General features: G+C 38.2%; 1 protein-coding gene across 1 annotated transcript in view; it reads left to right on the forward strand.

Moving 5' to 3' along the window:
* Window positions 1–22,405, forward strand: part of PIK3C2G (phosphatidylinositol-4-phosphate 3-kinase, catalytic subunit type 2 gamma) — a gene marked incomplete at its 5' end in the record, with an annotated part of 72,575 nt that overhangs the window by 25,978 nt on the left and 24,192 nt on the right. Inside the window, 4 exons of the mRNA XM_009707820.1 lie at window positions 3,317–3,509; window positions 4,086–4,207; window positions 8,897–9,005; window positions 17,210–17,285. Coding sequence (XP_009706122.1) covers window positions 3,317–3,509; window positions 4,086–4,207; window positions 8,897–9,005; window positions 17,210–17,285 — 500 coding nt within the window. The remainder of the gene's footprint in view (window positions 1–3,316; window positions 3,510–4,085; window positions 4,208–8,896; window positions 9,006–17,209; window positions 17,286–22,405) is intronic.

The following is a 22,405-nucleotide window of genomic DNA, read 5'->3' on the forward strand; positions in this document are numbered from 1 at the left end:
AAATGAGAAGCAGGAAGCCATCAAGAATTATGAAGAAAGTTATTCTGAAGTTTGGGGTGAATATTTATTGTTATATATACCAAGACTAAGATTTGGATAACTAGTCAGTAATAATGAGTGTATGTGCTCTTAAAAGGCTGTGGAGAAAGGCTAATGTGTCCAAAAATGTCTAAGTACCAGCCCTCAGAATACCTGTTCCATAAGAAATGTCTACTTCCCAAAAATCAAGGCACCAACTATCACTACTCACTCTTGAAAACATTAGCCAGTCTTTTCATCCATCTCTGTTTACACAAGCAGCCAACCAGTCTGTGCATGTTTTACTGGATACCGTAATTTGACAGTTCTGTAGAAAGACTGTGAGCCAAATCTGAAATTCAAAGTCAAAAGGTGGAAAGTGGAAAGTCATTACTTTTCAATAATCCCGGATATTTATCTCACTTTTCTGAGAAGTAGGTCGGACACCAATCTGTGTGGTAAATGGATATTTTCATGTGGAAAAAAATCATTTTTCTGCCTAAACACTATGTGTTAGCAATATTGTGATTCACAATTAATGTTACTCTAGTTAATGAGTGTTTCCTATTTTCTTCTGATTAACCTGCGCTTTTGATGCCCTTCATATAGATCCCTTCAGTTTTCCCATCTATAAACCGTTAGGCACTAATTCCCTAAGCAGCTTGGGCTACCAGAGCTCTGAAATAACTAAGAAACTTTTTGTCATCTTTGTGAAGGCAGAGCCAGCTTTAGGCACAGGCAAAGATAGTAATGACCTAGGGAGCAAGAGGATCTCAGCAATGAATACCCATGACCTTACCAACTTCTTCACCTATGGCTAAACTTAATGTGGCTGCAGAGAAAAGAAGATACCACAGTGTGATAAACTGAGTCAGTGAACTAATCCATACCAAAAATAAATCACAAAATTAAAAAAGATAAGACACATGGGTTTGATGTACCCCACCGCTCCATACATAGTTAGGAACCAGCTTTTGGGAGGCTGTGGGAAAGAAGGTTTCCTTAAGCCAGTTTGCCCTTGAAAGAAAGTACAGAGAACTATAACCAGGGTTGTTCTACTTTGCTGTGAAGACACACTCTGAGATGTCATCAGAATAGCAAAGAGGCTTTTTCAGTTCTTTGTTGATAACATGGCATAAGGATTGCTTAATGTTTTCTATTCTAATAGAGGACTACATACAGAGAACACATAATATCGAGAGAGGGAGAAAACAATGTATACTTCTGTTTTTATTTTATTTTAAATGTAGTGATTTAAAATAACTCACAGTGAAAATCGGCAACAATAATAACAAAAGCATCTGTTAAGGTTTAAAGTATGTGATTAACAATCTGGGTGCTAAAAGCATTTTAGAATCTTAATGGACCCATGGAAAGAACAATGAGCCATTAAAATACTGAATTGTTTAAATAATGGTATTCTGGTATCAGCTGTTCTGCGTAGTGATGGTGTCTGAATTAATACTAGTTTATAAGCATAGGCCTGCTTTATGTGAATTAAAATGCACTGTTTTTAGCTGCAAGGTTAATATGCCTCATAGTAATATTGCAAATTCCCTGAACGCTTTGCTATAGTATGGTCCAGTTACAGACTCTGTAACCTAAATCATGTTTTAGTGATTTAGGAAGGTTTAAACTATGCCTTAAATTAAATACATAGGAGTTAAAAAGGAAAAGTTCACCATAGATGCAACCTAATTAATGAGCACTGAATTGACTTTGTACTAATATTTTGAAATGAGATTTATTTTCTTGTTTTCCATTTCAGTGTTAATTTGTGTCATTTAATAAATAGTCTGTATGTATCTGTTTCTGGAGACTGTAATTAATTAAGATAATTAACTGAATCAATTCAGAGATACCTTTCCTTGTATTACGTTAAGAAAAACATATACATCTTCCTTCCTCAGTTTAGTATGCCTAATTGGTGTACGATAAATTCACACAGTCATTTTGAATGAAATTTGAATTGGGGGGGGGGTGGTGGTGGTGGTGTGAGGTGAGCCAGGAAGCTATCTGCAGGTAGAATGTTCTTTTTGATATGGTTGCAACTATGAAGCTACATACTTTAGCCAGAATGTCTGAGATCATGAAAATTAGGCTAATGCCATGAATGAGTTGATTTCAATTGATTGCAGTATGCAATCCAACCCACTCACAGAAGCCCATGAATAAGAATTTAATTTAAAATGACAGGTGAAGCATTTGCTCAGCTTTGAACAGAGGATGATGAAGGTGGTTAAAGATATTGTCAGCCCTTGTAAGCTAATTAGATATAGTCCAAAACTGGAACAAAAAAAACCAAAAACAAAACCAAAAAACAACCCCCCTGCCTGACAATTTGGTAGAGGTTTGCTGCCATATGGCCTGAAACTAATGGGTAGTTGTTCTATAACATCAGAACCTATCCAGAATATCTTCAAAGAGCTGTAGAAGTAAGCAGGGAAATGGGAAATAAAACCTAGCATCACAAGTTAAATAGATCTTAACCAGCAATTGAATTCAAGAGGGCAAGTGTTTTCTAATGAGTACTGCATCTTACTCTTCAAAGACCAGTGATTATCTTGCAGTGTTATTTCTCAAGTTGAGTTCACTTTGATGTTAAAATGCATTTGCAGTACGTATCTACATGTATATCTAGTTATTTTTTTATCTATTGTGTCTTTTCTGATGAAGGATCTTAAAACTCTAGGAAATTAGAAGTGTGTTCTGGCTCCCCTTGCACAGGGATGAGATGGGGAGAGATAGGGGGATAAAATTTCTCTTTCTTTTTTTTTTTTTTTTCATCTTAAGCAGCTCCACAGGGATAGAGCTTTTAAGAATTGGGTAGAGTATTTAGCAACACATCATGCACAGCTAAATCATGAGTTCGATGCAAGAGCCTTGCACAAACACGTGTAAGTCCATGTGAGGTTAGCATAACCAAAAAGAAAGTGCTGAGGCACTCTCCCCTAGCTGTTGAGAACACATGTTGTTCTACCCTGGAATTCGTCAAACCACACATGGAAATGTTCTGTCCATCTCTGTCATCTGAAAGAAAGCATGAAGAATAACTACTCCAAGGTAAGCCATGAGACAGGCTATGGCAAGAGCACTCCTTTAAACAGTGGGGCTCAGGGGCTGGGTATGCTGTATTGCTGCAAATAGTGGTGACTAGTGTGTACGTGGGTACACGTTTGTGTCGGGTAGGTTTTAGGATTTGGGGTTTTTTGGTTCTTGCATGCCTGAAACCAAAGATCAAGAAATGGAAACAAAACAGATACGTAAATAGCGCCTCTTCTGTTTTTTTGTTCTTCAGGAAAATAAAGGAAAGTTTGGAGTGCTTTCCTGTTAAACTCAATAACTTGATCCACACACTTGTGCAGATGTCAGTGACGGGCTCTGCAAAGCCTCCAGCTCCAGAGACTGTCCCCCAAGAATGGATGATGCTCGACGCAGAAAAGTCAATCGCAAGAGCCACCATTTTGGGGTTCAACAAAAAGTCTGACTCTGTATGTATTATGTTCTTTTCTTACCCTCATTTGCCTTGATCTTTAACGACTCTTCTGTGAGCTTATGTACTCTCCCTCCTCCTTTATAGAAGATGTGCTTGTGCCACATTAAAAAGGATCACAGTATGAACAGCAGTGCCATAAGCAATGAGCTACCCGAGAGAAAGAACACCAGGCAGACAGCTATTAGCAGGGAGCCATTAAGGAGAACAGTTCATGCCCTATAGTGAAAAATAAATCAAGAGCTAATTAAAGCATCCAGAAGGAAAGCATGGCACAAAATTAGGAAGCCTAATAGAAATCGGAGGCTGTTGTATGACGCTTTAATGGTGCATTATTAGTTTTCACACACTGCAGTGATCTTTCAGTGTTTGAGTTGTATGCTATTCCAGCAAGTTGCTTTTTCTGTGCAGCAAAAACTATAAATTACAAACTGAATTCTCTGGCACTTGGCACTACATTAAAGACAGGTTTTTCTTTGTTAAAATCACCCTTTATTTTCTCTTGTACATTTTTTTTTTTGATGTACCTCTCTGATCATTTCTCTTTTCTGCCTCTCCCTTTTCCCCAATACAGCTGTATCTAGTCCAGGTGGTGCAAACCTGCAATGTGGTCACTTTTGTGGAAAAATCATTCGACCAGTTCTCAAAACTTCACAGCTATCTCCAGAAGCAGTTTCCATCACATGCCCTCCCAGAGTAAGGCAGCATATTAGCGAATGTAATTCTGCTGTTAAATGGTTCTCCCTGTGCACAGATAAAAATGTGAGAAAATGTATGGCAGACATATTTTTAGAAACACAAAGGCAATGCAGCATATTCTATCAAAACTTCTATTCAACCCCAGAAGAAACTGAATCAGTCTAACTTTTATATATATTTATTGTTCCTTTTTTAATGGGAGGAGGAGGGGGGGAAAAACTTGAGCCTGACACAGCTATTCCTGAAATCAAAGGGTAAGTGGTATTGACTTCGTTAAAGGCATGATAGGGCCTTTAATAGTTTTTATTTTCTGCATGATGCTGATCAAAACTCATACAAAAATCCATATATTAAAGCAATGTAGGAATGTTCACACTGGTCAGAACAGAAACAAGCCAATCTCTGACACTGGCAGGCATTATCAACATTTTTACAAAAAGGTGCACATACTCCCCAGCTGAAAAAAGAGGCAATAATCTTACCTACTATTCTGGCCCCAAAACCCGATAACTTTGTACCTTGTATCACTCAGCTTAATATCTCTTGAAGAAAGCACTATCATTATTTGCAATAATTCTGAATATTACTTTTTATCCATGTGCATGCCTATTCCTGCTTTTCATATTCTGAATCTTATTTCTTCACAGTTTCCTGTGACAGTGAGTCCCACAGTTTATTTCTGTCTTATGTAAAAGAGCTTTGCCTTATGTAACGATTGTCAATGGCTTTGGAAATAGAAGTGGAGTTATGTATTCTACAAATATTATATACATTATACTGCATACACCATTGAGAATAAAGTAGTCCTCTCTTAAACAGTCATGCTGACTCACCTCGTACAAGCCCTTCTTCAAGCTAAATCTACAATAAAGCAGAAAACTGGCCAAAAAGACAAGCAGTTTACTTGAACCAAGCAGAGATTCAAGTGACATGCTGGAAACATAGAAAGGTCTTCGATGTTTGACCTGACGTAAATAGCCACAAACAACATGGTTTTGATTTAAAAAATAAAGTCCATGAATTTCAGATCCAAATTTGATGTTCCTCCAAGTTTGTGAGAGGCATTCAGTTAAATGGCTTTAGGTTAGTTAATTCTAGAGAATCTTTCTCCTACCTGAGGGGATTTTGATTGACTCCAGTTTGACTTATGACTAGCTCACATGAACTGGTTTGCAGCAATTGGTGAGAACTGGAATTTCACTAAACACTGAAAGTACTTGAATCATGGTTTTGATTTGGAGATATTTGCACACTAATTATTAGGTTGTAAAATAAAATATTTAACAAGTACCTATTTATGATTTTTTCCTGTGGTGAGCACAACCTTTTGAAGGAAAATACATTTCTCTTTAGAAACGCATATACCTGAGAAACCCTGTAGTGAATTTCAAAAATAGTACTAGCCATTTTTTCAGGTGAATCTACCTTTAATAAAATCCCTCACATTTTAACTGCAAAAGAGAGTTCCAGAGATAACAAAGGGTTAATCTGCCTATACTGAGGCTGTGTCTAAGACCTCCAGAACTTTATTGTCATAATTCAGTCCCTGTCACTGTATGATCTTTCGCCAAGACTGTGTTAAAGTAATTTATTTTATGATGTTTCCATATATGTATGTTCTTTAATGCTAAAGTTTTCATTTGTTTTCTAAGAGAACTTCATCAGTGTGAAGCTTTTCATGTATTCCAGATTTTATTCTAGTAATAAAAAACTAATTATTTCTTTATAGGAAGTTATCACTGAAACTGCCATACCATATCAGACCATTAGTCTGTCTGGGTTACAAAGCTCCAACTCTGGCCGATGTCAGATGCTTCAAAGGAAGGAGAAAACCTTATTCTATAATATAACCACAAAATCAATTTGAAAAAGTACAATTTAAAAGTAAAATGTCTAATATTACTAGAATAATTGGAACTGCTAACAGAAAGGGCTTGGTTACTGCTTTGTATTGGTTCATGAAATTGTATATATTCATGTCTCATCAGGAGGAAATAATGCAATATGAGTCTGCTTCATACAAGTGCTAAATACTGGCTATATTGCAAGAAACTAGTGGCAAAAGCTCAGAGTTCTCAGTGTCTGAAATCTTGCTACTGACATGGAAACATTCAGCCCATATTTATAAGTCAAAGCACAGCTCCCCCAAGCAAGCCCTTGCACTCTAGCACCTTCCCTCTTACTTGGTTTCAGACAGAGCAGTGTTTGTGTTTAATTATTGCTTTTTAAAAGGCCAAAAATCTTTCCACTGAACAAAACATTTCAGTGACCTAATTTATACACAGAATGTTCTTCAAGCTAATAAGCAGGAAATGGAATCTGCAATCCAGGATGTCTGTGAGTGGCACAAGTTTATATTTTTCTGATGTACTTAAGGTAGATGCAAAGCTCAAAATCAGCTTGGGAAGTTAATCTTTTCTAGCACAAGTGTGTTCACAAGTGCAAAGTCAGTTTTAGCCATAGGTGCAACTCAGCAAAAGCATGAAGGCCTTTTAAAGAAGTGTTCAGTACTACTACAAGGTTCATATTGTCCTTCACTGCAGCAGTTATTGATGCTATCAATCAGCAGTTTCTGTGTCCTCTGTTTGGCGACTATGCTTAGGATGCATCTTCTGAGGGCGTACATTTTACAGCCAGAGTCTTCTTTTTGTGTTATACAGTCTAATTAATTTTGAGCTGCTTCCAAACAGATCCTCCCTACCATCTCTTGAAAGAAGTCATTTTTGTGCCCCAGAGGAACTCAGGACATTCATAGGCTATCTGTGTCTACCAAATGACCTGGGCTCTATTTTTATCTGTGCAGCTCATATACGTCATGATCCTGGATCACAGCACTTCCCCCACCTTCATTATATGTTCTGCCTCTGTGATTTCATCAGGCAAGAATCGCCTCTTACTATTCATTTGTACAGCGCCTAACTGAGCCCTGATCTTTCAGTGCTATAGGCAAAAATATTCAAAAGGTCATACCTGCATACAATATGCTGCTATCATCCTGGACTCTCGCTGTTTTAACTGCAGACTAAGTTATACCAGTGCTGAGTTCTTCCGCAGAAGATGGGTAAAGATGGGTAAAGATCTGTCAGCTACTAAAAAGAATTACAGTATCTTGTTAATCAGCATTCTCTTCGTAAAAGGCCTTCTGTTACAAAACAAGCTTAAAAAAGCCCAACCCAACAGGTCTAATTACAGTTCATAAAATCTAATTACTTTCAATGTCTTGGTAACAAAAACTGTGGGTTAATCATCTTCAGTTGTTTTATTTTCACTAGGCGAGGCTGCTATTTGCCATTTTTACAGCTAGGTGGTTTGCAAAGCTGGCCAGTGTGCCTCTCTGGGGATGGATGGGAATCTGGTGCTCCTGTGTTGCTATTTGGCTGGCCTTTGATAAAGCTGATGACACCTTATCACTGAGCTCTGGAACTGGGCAAAACCTGTTCAAAGTAGGATTTGACCAGCTGCCTTTCAAAAGACTGGCCAAGTGTCTCTGTTCAGTGCATTGCACGGCTAGATGGTTCTTTAGTCATTTGTCTGAAGCCTTCAGATATCTCTTGAGATCTAGTGGATAAACAAGGTTGTAGCAGAAAAAAGAGGTTTGTAAACAAGACACGGTTAAATATTTACAGTGGTGGTATAACATGACATACAACCAAATCAAAACTTCTACCTTTCTATATCACCTAGATTAGACAACATAAAGCATAATATTAGTTATGAATCCCAATATTAGCAATGCATATCACAAAATCCATTACATGCAATTTAACACAGATAGTTTTTCCAATGCTCCTTCAACTTGAGAGAGAAATAGTCCTTGTCAGGGCAAGGTTAATATAAATTCATTATGTGTATTGTTAAAAACCTAACCTTTTGACTGATCTAATGTGCATTGTCTCTAAAATGCAAAGATGATTCAAGTAAAAAAATGTGGAGTTTTGACATTTTCAATTACCAAAGCATTTGAAAATTGACATGACAATTCTATACATATGTGGTTTATTTACTAAACTGAAATGAAATTAATCTTAGTAAAAATTCAACAAGAACATTACTATTATTTTTGTTATTCTTTTTGTTGGGATTGATTTTGTTATTGTGACGATCATTTGTTTTCATATATTACTTTTATTACACTAGCGCCTGAAATTACATATGGGATCAGGGACCTGCTCTGATAAACTTATCTACACTCTAAATAGCTGAGGTAAAAAAGCAAGCAATGATATATTCATAAAATGTCACACTGTTGCTGTAAGGCTTTGGTATTCAATATTCTATGATAAGGGTTTGTATAGCATAAACCATGGGATGAGATCAGAGATCTGTTGTGCTGTGCACAGTGCAAAAAATGGAGAGGGTAGTGTTTTCCTGGGATCGTAGAGGGCCAATTTTTTAGAGGTATTTAGATACCATGAAATGCAAATAAGTGCCTTTTAGGTTTTTATTTTATTTTTTTTGAAATTAATGATTTAGACATAAAAAGGGGTACAGTATGAAACATGTATCAGCAAATTATTAGAAGAAGCAGAGTCAGAGGGTAAACAATCCTCTGGACACTGTACCCATCCTTTGCTCTACCTGAAAAACCTCTTAGAAAATGTTAACTTTCTTCTGTTAAATAGAATTGGAAATATTTTCAGCAAATACAGTACAAGAGTTATGCTTACCAATATTCTTCTTTTGCAGGTTTCCCCACTCATGGCATTTACCTTTTACAGATCTTGAACATAAGAGAGTGAAGGATTTGAATCTCTATCTGAAGCGGCTGTTAAGTGGATCCAGGAAACTGGCTAATGTAAGCACCTCCAGTATTTATGTTAATTGCATATGACTTTTAGTAGTGTTGTACCAAAAGATTCAGGAAGCTTTCCATGGCCTCATTTAGGAAAAAAAAATAAATTGCATAAATGACGTGTCTTCTAATGTGGCCATATTGAGATGAAGCCATTGTAGAATTCAGCAGAACTTAAGACAAAAACAAGAATGACTGAAAAATAGTTTATTAGACCTGGCAGGGTATTTTTCAAAAAAACTTCTCTTCCTTTGCTGCCATCCAAAAGCAGTGATTCACTGAATTTTTGACAGTAAGTAGGTTCTGAGGAATGTAATATCTAAAAAAGGAGTAAGTTTTGAAATATTGAAAAGTCTGATTTTGACAGGTTTTAAATGAAAATTTCCATTTTTTCAGCCCAGAAATACTCTCCATTTCAAAATTTAGTTCACATGTAAAAGAAATTGTTTTGCAAACATGACCAAAACCAGAATGTTTCAGTATTACCAGAATGACACACTGCATCCATTAAAATTGTTGAAACTAATTTTTTATTCATTATTGTTTTCTGAGTTTTGATGTTCTCCTCCTGTTTCAAGATGGAAAGTTGAAATGGTGACAAACACTGGCTCTTCATTGTCTGGCCCAGGACAAAGCCTTATGCACCTCAGCATTGTAAAAGCCAGGGCCAAGAGCAACTAACACTCTCCATGCATCCTGGGAGGGTGTTAAATCATTACACCGTGTCACTTTGGAAGTTGAGTGATCAAATACTGATAGTGAAACCAGGCTCTGAGAGAAAGGAACATCTTCCAGTGACCAGCCGTTGTCAAGAAAGCTGTCAGGTAGGCAGGAAAAAATGGTGGTTTACATTAGATCCTAGGCTTACGTAGGGGCTAGTAAATTCAAGGGAGCCAAGGCACGAGCTTGTGTGTTGACCCTGCTGATTCACTGTTGGCACGTTCTCTAGCAGAGCTTGGGCCTCTGCCAGGTGAGCCATGTCATGTCCCGTGGCCTCAGGGCCATAGCACAAACTGGGGCTGGTTTGATTTAATAGCGTAGACAGTCAAAAGAGGGTATGACAGGATGTTTTTTCTCAAAGATTTCAAACATCTTGCAGGATGAAAAATGTTTGCTACCTAACTATGTAACTTCCCCAGCTGTGACTGTGTAATGGAGATTAAAGAGAAAATTGTCCATACGTAAAACAAACAGGAGTTTTCTTATTAATATGAATACAAATTCTGTGCTCTGAGTTGAAATTGAGATGATTTCCAAAGAGGATAGATAATATCTGTCTCCCAGAGTTACATTTAATTTGGTATGGACAGCTGACTTGGGTATTTGGCTCCCTTGACTGACCTTGTAAATAAACTGCACAAGTTGGGGTTAATTGTTGTGCAATTTCTGTCACTCACGTGAGGGTCATGGGTTTGTTTTACTTTAGCGCCTTTTGGTCACAGCTGAGGGAAAACTGATGACCTAGAAATTAAGAGCTCTGTATCTTCTGCTATGCTCTGGGCTGCTGTAAGGTACATGGATTTTCAATTTGGGCCAAGCACTACTGTGTAGAAGCCTAATCTATGGTTGAAAAATTAGACTGCTTAAAGCCTTGGCATAGTAGTAAAAACATTTCCCAGTCACACGCAGAAGCTCTCTTCTCCCTACTGCTCCATGGTCCATGAATGGGCTAGTGATCAGCCAGAGCATGCTGCATTGCAATGAGCTTCCTAATGCCTTTCCTTCTCCCTTTATGGTCCTGCAGCGTGCACCAGTGGGACTGGGTAAGTTCTACCAGCACATTGCTCCTGGAACACTGGGAAACCATGAGTAGGGTATTCATAGGGAATGGTGGACAGATCTGCTTGGAGACATATGCTGGTGTGGCTCTGAACTAGCCCGGTGGGGCTATTCAGACATGCTGGGCTATGCAGTTGCTGAAAACTGTTCCAGTTTGGTACAGCCTATAGTCCTGAACCATGAGGAAAAGAAAATAATTTTGTACCCAGAAAGGCTGCACAGCTACTGGTTTGCTGGACTTGGAGGGCACAATAGTAAATAGGGTAATGAGCAGATTGTTTCCATCTGTAAAGTACTATTGCATGTGGGAAATCATCTTGCTTACCACCATGCAGCTAGCCTGCAATTCTAGATGATAACCTTTAAAGTTATTGATACTCTATAAACACTTAATCATTATTTTTACTTCAATATACTTCTCCTGCTGGGAGATGTGAGAAATTTAGAAAATACTGACGTGTTCTGACCCACTTAGAACAAGGAGACCAGTCAGTGGGTAATTTCCTTTGTATTCCCAGCTGAAGGCTTCTTTTTTACTTTTCCCTTTGGTATGACTCTTTTAAAATTGTCATGGTGTCTTCTTGGTTTTACTCTGAGCAGAAAACCAAGCTAGGAGGCTTTCTTGATAAAAATAAATACAATTATTTTGTCTTTCTTCATGTCTTTGACAACTTTGAAATCAAATTTGTACTTTTTCTCAAATTGCTAGGGAGCCTGACCAAAACCATTTAGTGAGTTGTCTGTTCTCAAGCATTACCAAACTATCATTCCTATGAAATAGTAAAACTATGTAGGAATAAATAATTAATTCAGAAATTTGTGAAGAAATCTTGTAAGAGCAGATGCATGTAGAACAGGGTTCCCTTTACTTTCTTGATACAGTAATTTCTTTCTGCTGAATTGTACCTGTATGGTACTGTAGCTGCATTGTAGCTATATGGTATGCTGGAGTATTGTCAGAAATAGAGAGAAAAGCTTTCATTTTGTTATAAAATACCATTGTTATCACTGTAAACACATTTCTCTGATTGACTAGGCACTATTTTCAGCTCTGAAAAGTTTAGTCCAGTCCACACAGGACTGACTGCACACTTGGTTGTACCAATTAAGTAATTAAAAATCCTAGAAATGGAGAAAGAATTGGATTATACCCAAATTCCTTCCTTAGTCATGCCTTAAGTGCATGCTTTTAAGTCCAGACTAAGTTCTGATTATGCAGATTGTGTTACAATTAAGAGTAGGTCAAAATGTCACTGACCTTTTCTGCTAAATTATTTGAATGGAGGAGGAGAGGTGGAAAATAGCTGCCTTCTCATTTGCACTGTAGCTCAAATGGAATTAAATATTTCTTTAAACCTTCTTTAAAGAATAGAAACTTCAAGCTATCTTTCTCTGTCTCTGAATTTTAGTATCAGATCCAATAAATGCAGAAACATCAGCTAGCTGAGATATTTGCTGTTGGGCTGGTTAAATGCTTAAATATTCTCATGCCTGTCCCTATTCAAAGCAGTTTTTTAAGTCTATGGTTTACTTTGAGCATAAATCTCATTCATTGACTTTCTCTTAGGCATTCATTGAAGAGTTGCCTAGAATAGGAATGCTTTTCCTAAATTCAGGTTAACATTCGGTTATAAATAACTACACCACCAGACTATATACATGAACAACAAGCTATATTCATTACATCAACCACTAAAATGCAAAAGTTGATGCAACTTCATCATCATATTGAGTCATTTAGGACAGGATCAAAAAACAGGTTTTAGCACTTTTTTTAGTTTCATTCTACTCCTTCCAACCAGTAGCAATGCATATGATCACACTGTAAGAATACTTAGTTTTGTGCCAGTTGCACCATTGCTGACTGGCTCATCAGCTGCATGCATTGAAATGCCTGGGTCTTGTAGATCAGCAAGGCAAGATACTCAACAATTTAGACTCCTGGAGTTTTGCTTCATTAAATGGCAAAACAACCAAGTGATGTCACCAATAAGAGGTGAAGCATCAAGAAAAAATAAATTGAAGGCTGGTAACATGGAGGACAAACATATACATTATCAAAGTATAAATCAAATCGGTGACAAAAGGCAGCTGCTGCTGACCACTTTTACATTTTTCTCTATTTCACTCTTAACTCCAACTGAGTGACGGGCTGAATGGAGATTGCAGCCCAAATCTTATAGCTTACCATATAAATTAGGGCTTCCCTAGTGGCTTGTCATTTTACTGCTGTATTGTAGGAGGGTTGTACACTCCCTGGGGACACAAAGGCAAGGTAAGGCTCCATTAATTTAGTCTGCTCTTGGCCCTGTTGTCAAACAGCAGCATTCACAAAGCTGAATGTCTTCATGCTTATATTGGAAAGACAACTTGCACCTGGCTTGAGCATTACAAGTGAAAAATGTAAAACTGAATCGAAAACAATGTTCTATGTAGCAACTGTGTGCATTTGGTACCATCAGCCAGCTAGCAACATTCTGTGGATAATCTTACCATCTCTCATCATTTAAAAGAAGTGGCATTTCATTTGTGGATATTGTTATTCATAACACAGCTCAGACTCTAGATGTACATCCTGATCTTGCAAAACTACATAGCCTTAAATAAAAACATGTTATTTGTCCCACATCTTTCACATGTTTAAGGGGGTTTGTTTGTCATGATGGGTGTGTTTGGCAAACATAATAGTAAATGCAGGTGCACAGTAGGCTAATCAGTAAAAAGAAATTAGATATATTGGGTTTTGACTCTGTAAAAATTTTCTAAGTGTCCAAGTTAACTAAGGACTTTGGGGCCAAAGATAAACCTAGTGCAAGCAGGAAAGCAAACAGTGAGTTGTATCAGCTATGGAGAGGTTCCATAAACAGCTTTATGGTGACTCATAGGCTGTGTGAAAGGGCTTTAAAGAGGATGTAAATGGAAATTATTGTATGTTACGTTCACTCATTTTCAAGCATACAGTGAAAACCAGGACCACAGCATTGTTCTAGAGTGACTGATGTTTTACACTATAAAAGAAATCAAGTTTGATAAGAGCTTCCCGTATTTCATTTGTATTTTATTCACTGGTGCTACTTGGGATTTGCAGAGGTGAGAAGATAGCTCCTGCAGTGCCCATATGGAGGCACATAACGCGGTAGTACAAAGTGCACCCAAGGTATGTGGGTCCCTTAAACTCCCACCACTCCTGTGCTCCTGCAGCAAGGCATCCAGCAGAGCCAAAATGGGGAAGGTTCAAAGTCCTCTCTTTTCCACTGTCCTTTCCTGAAGTTATAATAGCTGCAGCAAGGTCAGCTTTTTCTGGTTTCTTTCTTTCCTACCATCCTGTTAAAGTGTAACAGGTGCATGGGTGTTCTCTGACCTCAAATCTACTCTAACACAGCTGAAAAGAAAGCTGAAAGCAGAGGAGAGGCTGCTTTTCTTTCTAACGAAATTAAATCTGGCTTGAAATCTGGCTGTGTTTCACTAACAGCAGCGTGCTTTTCCAGTTAGTCTTTAATGAAGAGCAGTAGACAAATTCTACCATGCTACAGTAGTGCAGAGCTGTGCCAGCTCCCCCAATGCCACTGAAATTGCTTATTCCAGTTGTATCCTAGTGTAGGTAAAGGTGGAATTTGTCCCTTTTGAATTTAATGGCTGAAAAAAGGTCATGTGTGAGTTCTAGCCAGACCAACACTGATGCACCCACATACCTGGCTGCTCCCCAGTAGGGTAATGTTATTGAGTGACCTGGAAAAATATCAGCATTATTAAAGATTGTTGTCTTATTAGGTAAGAGGGGTTAGACAAATGATAGGAGGCTTTCCTAAAAATCCTTAAATGGGCAGTATTTTAGGGAATTTTCATTTACTGATTTAAAGGTAAGAATTCCAGGGGAAAAAAGGATAGGTGAGTGCTTGTGGTCGTCCTCAGTGCCTGCCAAGACAGTCACAGGGTCCCTGAGATTCCCACCTATGGTCACATGCTTGTAACAACCATTACTTGTTTAGAAGTGGACCCTATCCACCTAAATACAGTGCGCTTTTGATCATACGTGTGTTCAAAGCTCTGATATGCCTATTTCTATTTTGCAGTGTAATTAAACACATGCCCAATTCTAAGCATACGCTTCAATCCCATTGACTGGAGTCCAATTGACTGAAGTCCCATTTATTTAGGAATCACCTGAAAGTTCAGTGTGTCCTTTGGTGGTGTCCTGACAAAGGATGAACTTAAGAAGGTACTTACACACTTCGCTGATGGAAATCTAAACAATGGAGTCTGGCAGCAGGCAGATTAACACAGTTCAGGAAGAAATTGCTGTCTTATATGAATAACACTGTGCAAAATGCTTATTGCCACAAACATGTAGGAGATCTCCCCCGTTATGTTTGAAGTACTTTGCCCTGGATAGAACGCTACATCTGCCGCTGCAACATGACCTGTTTAATTATGTTTTTGCATCCCATTTGCCAGCATTAGCCTTGCTGCTTCCCCACATTCTTCAACACCTGTTGAGTACAATGGACACACAGACAGGGAAAGCTTTGAAACCAGTGCTGTGGCACCAGCAGCATACATGCCTGTCACGTTCATGCCTGATGTAAGATCTGCACGAATTCCACTCCTGTACTTAAAACAAATGTCTTTTTTTTTTTTTCAGAGTGTTGTCTCAATCTTTGTGTGTCCTGTTTACAAACCTCTCTGTTCATATATTTCCATTTATTGCTGAAAGAGTAAGTGGAGAGGAAGCGAAACACCAGGCTGCTCAGTGTGGAATTTTTTATTTCTCTTTCAAGTCAGTTAGTGTATCCTTCCTTCTACCTCCTGCCCACTTCTCTCAAGATCTTTGAACTGGAAGGGCTGCTTAAGTTTCTCTGCTTATTTTCATGCTGTCAAATAAAGACTGAGCTGCCAAAAAACCTTGAGATTTCCTACGCTTGGGACTTGTGCTGAAAGAACAAATGGAGGTCCCACAGGGAATAACTTGGCTTTGACAGTTACTGGAAGCTGAAGCAGGTGTGTAGGCTTTCCCCTGTAAGCTATCTTCACGAGATGAGACAATAATTGTCGTGGTCAGAAGAGACAGGTATATTCACAATCCACTGCTAATAGCTTAAGGATTTGTCATTCAATTCAAGGAAAACAATTCTGTTGGTTTATTCTTTTTTTTTTTCCCCCGATTTTTCTTTAAAGAAAATATCAGTGTGGGAGGAAAAACTCCAAACAGTAGAATGAAAAATAAAAGGCAACTGCTAAAATAAATCCAGATTGCTAAATCTTATTTCTATGCTGAGCGCACACATCTTTCTCCTCTGCCTGCTGTAACCATGTTAACTCCTCACTAGCTGCGTTTGTCACTAAACTCTTCCTTTTCTTTTTCCCTTGCACAAATCATGCCACATCTTGTCAATTGAAACAAGACAAATGCTACAGGAAGTGCATTATTTTCCATGGCCTGGAAAAAAACAATGGTGACATTTTAATGCTTGAATCTGAAAAGTCTCTTGTTCTACTCATTCATTACAGTGTCAGTCCAAGTAACATCAGTATGAATGCAGCAATTCTAACCGTCTTAAAGAATCGCCATTCTGAAATATGGCTTTATGAACAAAGCTGATAAAATGCAATTACTATCCACCTTTGAGTCAGAATCTTAAGAGTCCATTTCAGAATTCACATTTTTATTGCCTTGCACAATACCCAAACTGGGGATTTGGTTTATTGTTTTAATTCTTTACAGCTGAATGTAACTACCTGTAATATATGTTCACTAGAGCAGTACAGGTCAGTACATAAATGTAAGTTATAGTGCAGTACATAAGGTGGATTACTCTCTTAAACAGGATGGCGAAATATGATCGTCCCTTTCACTCCCCATTGGTTTCTGGTAGGAGTTAACTCTGTATGGAGCTTTTCAGTGTGAGTGTCCATTAAGCTACCATGGGAAGGAGGTACGTGCAATATACCTCAGGGAGGCACACATCAGGTCAGATGCTTGGGGTCGGTCCTGTGCCAGGGGTGAATTTCATGCTGACTACAGAATACACAGTAAAGATGTTGTCCTGCATTTGTTTCACAGATGGGCTGCTCTGTAAAAGTAGTTGCAGCTGCTAATACATATCTTGAGACACTGGAGATCAAACAGGAATGCAAATCAATGGCCCATGTGGCACATTGCTGTTTGGAAGTGTGTTGACAGAAAGGGGCCAGGTAGGTACCAGTGCAGCATCCCTGAGCCAGTGGTGAGGGGCACCATTGTCTTCCCAGTGCCTGAGCAGAAATAGTTCCCTGGGGTCCTTGCCCATGATCAGAGAGGAAAGGCTCTGCTTTATTGCTAACTCTAATATATACATTAGAAACCTACCAGCAATCTGCTTGGAGGGGAATAATTTAAGGAATAGTGCACAACATATGATATTCCCTAAAGTATATTTCTTTTCTTTCAGAATGAGCTTGTACTCAACTTCTTCCTGAATTGGTCCAAAAATAAGCTGGCAGAAGATTCATCATCTGTGACCTTAGGTATGTGGATTACCAATCTTATTTGCTTTCTAAGATGGACTTCTTTAATAATATTAAATATGATAATGCAAAGATGAGTCTAAAATGTTTAGGTGTCTTTTTTTTTGAAGATATAAAGGTCCAACAAGTAATTCCTGATTTCTCAAGGTCTCTGACAATGTGTTACTAATGTGACCTGTAGCTTTCTTTCACTTTGATGTATTGTCCTCAGCCTTGCTTAATTTCTTGATGTTCTTGATATTCTATGAATAAACATACCTATATCCAAAGTATTTACACAAACTGTGGCAGGTTTCTTGTTTTACAAAATAAAATCTTCAGAGAAGAATCTGGAGGAAAGGATCTGAGTCATGACACAGCACAATGTGTGCTTGGACAAAGAAAGAAAATCAGAGATGACTTCTAAAGTCATTTTCACAATGAGTGGAGCAGGTAAATAACAGAACATTATGTTAATGCCTAGGGATATATTATTAATGATAGTGGTAATTCACTTCTTATAAATGAGATTCTGCACTGTTCCCTTAGCCTATCTAAATACTTCACCCATTTCCCTCTTCTGTCCAGCACCTAATTTAATCTAATCTCTGGCATTGCAGCATTAAGAGCCAAAGCATAAACCATAAAATGTAAACTGTGAATGATTATTGTCTTCCACTGCACTAGTTCTGGACTGAAAATAATCTTCTATAGTCAATTTTTAGGCAAAATAAAATCTCATAGAGAAGCTTGTAGCTGCACTCTGCACAACAATTCAGCTGGTTGTTATGTGCGCCAAGTGATAGGATAGTTTCCAAGATCACCAGTTATCCACATTTCAGAAAGGAGTGCAAGTATCTCTGCATATTTAGTTTGCATGTCCATTAAATTAATTTAATCTCTCTGCAGACAGGGGCTTCATTATCTCTTTTTCTGGGACGTTTTTTTTTAATCCATTAGAACAAAATAAATCCCATTCTGGCTTCTCAGCCTTTGGAAGATTCCCCCTGTGTAAAGTTTATTTGATTAGGACATGCCATTATCATATTAAAGTCATTATGACTATTGGAAATTACTAATGGTTGCTCTAACTTTTACAGAGGAACAAGGAGATAATGCAAAGATGTCCTAGGTGTTAGGAGTATACAAGGCTAAATCTTGTCACAGAAAATCCAAACCAGAGTTTAAATGTAACAGGTAGTCTTCGTCCATGGGCTGCCTCTCTCTGTAGACTCTTTAAGCAAAGATGCAGACATGTGAGAATGAGCTGTGGCATAAGGGGGTTAAAGTCCCAGATCTTTAGAAGGATTTTGACATTTCGCTATATTTAGGTGCCTAATTATTACAGAGAATCTGGGTGTAAAAGTCTTATGCAGAAGCATGAACTGAGTCTGTAATAAAGTTGAGAAATAAATTACAGCCTCATAATTCCTACAGCAGTGTCCCAAGCCAATATAACCTGAAGGGTAAGCCCTTTAATTTTTTTGTCAATGACATCAAAATCAAAGAAGAGAATAAAGAAACATAGGTAAGAATGTGTTTAGTGGGTGTTTCTTGAAAGCTATGTGACAGGTAACCCAAACTGCTAGTTCACTATACAGTTAGCGGAGATGAAGGTCACAGTCTGGTTGGGGAGATTAATGTGTCGCTGGCCTCAAGCAGTATGGTTACAGAGGGATTATTTTTTTCTTGCTCAGGAACTCTGCCTTTTAAAGTTTGGACACTCAGGGCAAAACCTTTGTTTAACACAGGGGAAAATAAAAAAAAAAAACCACAAACACAAAAAACCCACCTTCCTTTGGCCTAGAAAATTCATCGCTATCATTTCTTGGTAGAATATCAGTAGCACACAAGGTCCAAATCAGGACCCAATGAGTTTAGACTCTGTAAAAACAGAGGACAAGAATAATGGTTGCTCTGGACATGGCACGACTTCTGGTCAGTGAGGAAGGGAATGCACCTGGTCAGCAGTCGATTGCAGTGAACTGTGGAAGCAGGTGAGCTTAGCTGTAAATGAGCTAGGTCAGCTATCAGAGGAAGACCAGCCATGCACGTGCTAATTACCCACCTGAAAAATTATTTTCATATATATTAGTTTACACTTCACCCCTCATTGTTGGAGTTAAGCTGCTGACAACCCTAGCTAGCTCACTTAGATCTTGGCTGCATGGCATTCTGCACCCTATTATCATCTGTCCTGTGAGAAGACGACCCAAGTCTGGCTAAGGCAGGAGGTGACTGATCATGCCAAGTTGCCAGGTAGCAAACAAGGAGCTGCTGGGAAGAGCACAGTGACCCTGGAGGCTCTTGTTTGCTGAGGGTGCCCTGAGACACTCTTGATTTGAAAGTAAGCCGTGTAGTAATGCCATAGACAGTGTGGGGCAGGAATTAAGTTCACTGAGCTTGCAGGAGAGAGGCAATTTCTATGAAAAGAATAACTCCTTCCCCCACAGCTTTCATTGCTTTATGAGCTTATTAAGGACCTTAGTTTTTGGCTGTTTTGAAGAACAACTCCAGTTTAATATGGGCTGTAGCTTTCCATGAATCTGGTGATTTCTCTCTCAGACTTTACGCAAGAAAATCATCCATCTCTTAGTTAGGATCAATATAAAATGAAATGAATGCTCAACAGAAGCAGGTTATGAATTTTGATCAAGACAGCATCTTTCTCTTACACTGCTTTAATTTATAAATGTTGTAGGTAATTACATTTACTAAAGTAAAATAAAAATTAAAATTTATGAATTTGTACTGTGCTCCTAGCAATGAAGAGATTAAAAATCAGTGCTAAATTTACTTTGACATGAATACTGATTCACTACTCTCAGTGGGGTGAATTCTGAATTATACTGAATATTGTCAGCATTTCATTATACCGAGCTCCCTACAAGGGAATGAGAGCAGGTATCAGGAACAATTTCACAGACAGACTTTTATAAAGGCCCTTTAAAAAAAGGAAGAAAGAAAATCTATCAAAAACATTTTTATATCAGCCTTGTTTATTTTTCTTCTCTTGAGTTTATATCTCCTGAAAATATTAATAATTCAGACTGTTTTGCCAATGTTATGAAATCATGAAGTCTTTGCTATTGGTTATAACAGTGCACAACCCAGTTCCAGTTCTGGCATGTTTGATTAGCGCTTCATGCATTTCAATGGGTTTCTGTCCATTTAGTGTGGTAGAGAAACTGGCTCTGTGTCCTTCTAAAGGAAGATCCAAGCTTTCCGAAAAGACTGTCATACAGTATGCCTCTCCATGCTGAATCACAGTCTTCATGAATAGTCCCGGAGGAGAGTAGGCTATTTTGCTCATGTTACGTGGTGTTTTGATCTGCTGCAGTTGCTCATTCTCGATGTAAAGCTTTTGCCACAAGTTGCATTCCTACTTTAGTTGCATTTAGGCTGTTTTGCTGGCCATACACACCTCTTGCTGGCTAGAAGGATGAAACCAGTGAGATAATCAGTTAGTGTATTTACAGCTGACTATCTGAAGTTGGATACATTGGAAGCTTGTAAACTCAAGCTGTAGCTAAAGCAGGCAGATGGTTGGCTTGGGGCAGTCAACTCTGGCCCTGGAAACCAAACAAGTTCCAGTACCCTTTGGTGCCAGATATCAAAACAGGCTGTCACCAAAAAGAAAGGTCTAAGAAAAATCTGAGGGTGCAGAATACAGAATAATACTTAACTCCCTAATGGTAGTGCTGTGACACTTAGTCAATTAGTGTTTTCACATTGCTTTGCAGTCCATGTGTGACATGCAATGTATTATTAAATTATAGTTTCCCTATTGATTTTGTCAGTCTTCTGCGTAGCATCTTCCTTGTTGTTTGTGTTTCTCACGCGTTGTGCAAAGTGTAATGCAGACCTGATTTTAAAACGCTGGTATTGAAAACATTGTCCAACTGATAGAATATGGAGCTGATAGGAGACCAACATGCTAGAAAAGACTGTCTAGATAAAGAAAAGAACTACATACTTGACTACTCTGAAGATCATTCCACCTTCAGAAGAAATTTGAACATTAATTGCCTCAATTTTGTCCTTCAAAAAGAAGAAAGGACCCACAGTTTTCTACTGTTTATGTTCCTTAATAGAAGAGATTATAAACTGGTAGTGTTTGAGTTTTTCTGCAGTAGGGATTGATGGCTGACTTCCACTGCAGAGTGCTGGGACACACAGGCAGAATTCATATAGAAAAGTGCTAGGAGCACTCCAGGATCCTCGTTTGGCATTTGACAGCTTTTGCAGTGACAGCAGTGAGCGAAGAATGAATCCCTGGGAGGGAAATCTTGCTTCAGCTGGAGTCAGTGGAGCTTTGTCCTGTAGGTACAACAGACCAGCATTTGGTCTTTACCTATAATGGAGTGCAAGTAGAGCATGACAGTTCATAAAAATGCAGGGCCTGAGCTCAAGTCCATCTCCCCAAGCTGGATAGACTGGAAGTAATTGTTGTATGTGTATTTTGTTATAATTTGAAGCTAAAATCAACTAGACTTCAAAGAGGCTATGACTTAGCACTGAATGGGGGAAAACCTAAAATATAACAGCTGAATGTAGCTAACAGTAACTATCTTTTACTATGAAATATAAGTGATAGAAGTTTCTTCCATATTTATCAGATTCCCTGCACTCTTATTTTTTTCTTTTCCTTCCTTTTAATTTTTTTATTTTTTTCCATTAGTACTCAATTTATTACATAGGAAAAGCAAATATTTTAGTAATAGCCATGCCCATAGTGTCTGTTTCAGACTTCATTTTACATACTCAATTAGAAATGCATTTTCCCCTCCCATGTTTTTCATTATTTTCAGCTTAGTTAGAAATTTATTTACATTTGTTTTTTTCTAAATGAAAAGACTAATTCCCACAGAGAAATTCCTTGACTGGATATATGCAATCACACTATAAAATTTAAGCAATGCAGAAAAAGACGCTGGTGACAGGGGAAAGGCATGGTGTTCAGCTGAATTCTAACAATGTAGTTTAGCCTCTGAAATCTGTTGCTCTTGCTGAACTGCTCAGGATGACCTATTGCAATTCACAAAATTAGCAGAGCCCTGCAAGTGAATTGTGCCCTTATGTTAAAACATGATTCCCCTTGTGTTTAATGGTCTAGGATTCTACCTTTCCTGTTGCAACTT

This window comes from Cariama cristata, unplaced genomic scaffold (genome assembly GCF_000690535.1).
Source record: "Cariama cristata isolate BGI_N322 unplaced genomic scaffold, ASM69053v1 scaffold3109, whole genome shotgun sequence".
Lineage (NCBI taxonomy): Eukaryota > Metazoa > Chordata > Aves > Cariamiformes > Cariamidae > Cariama > Cariama cristata.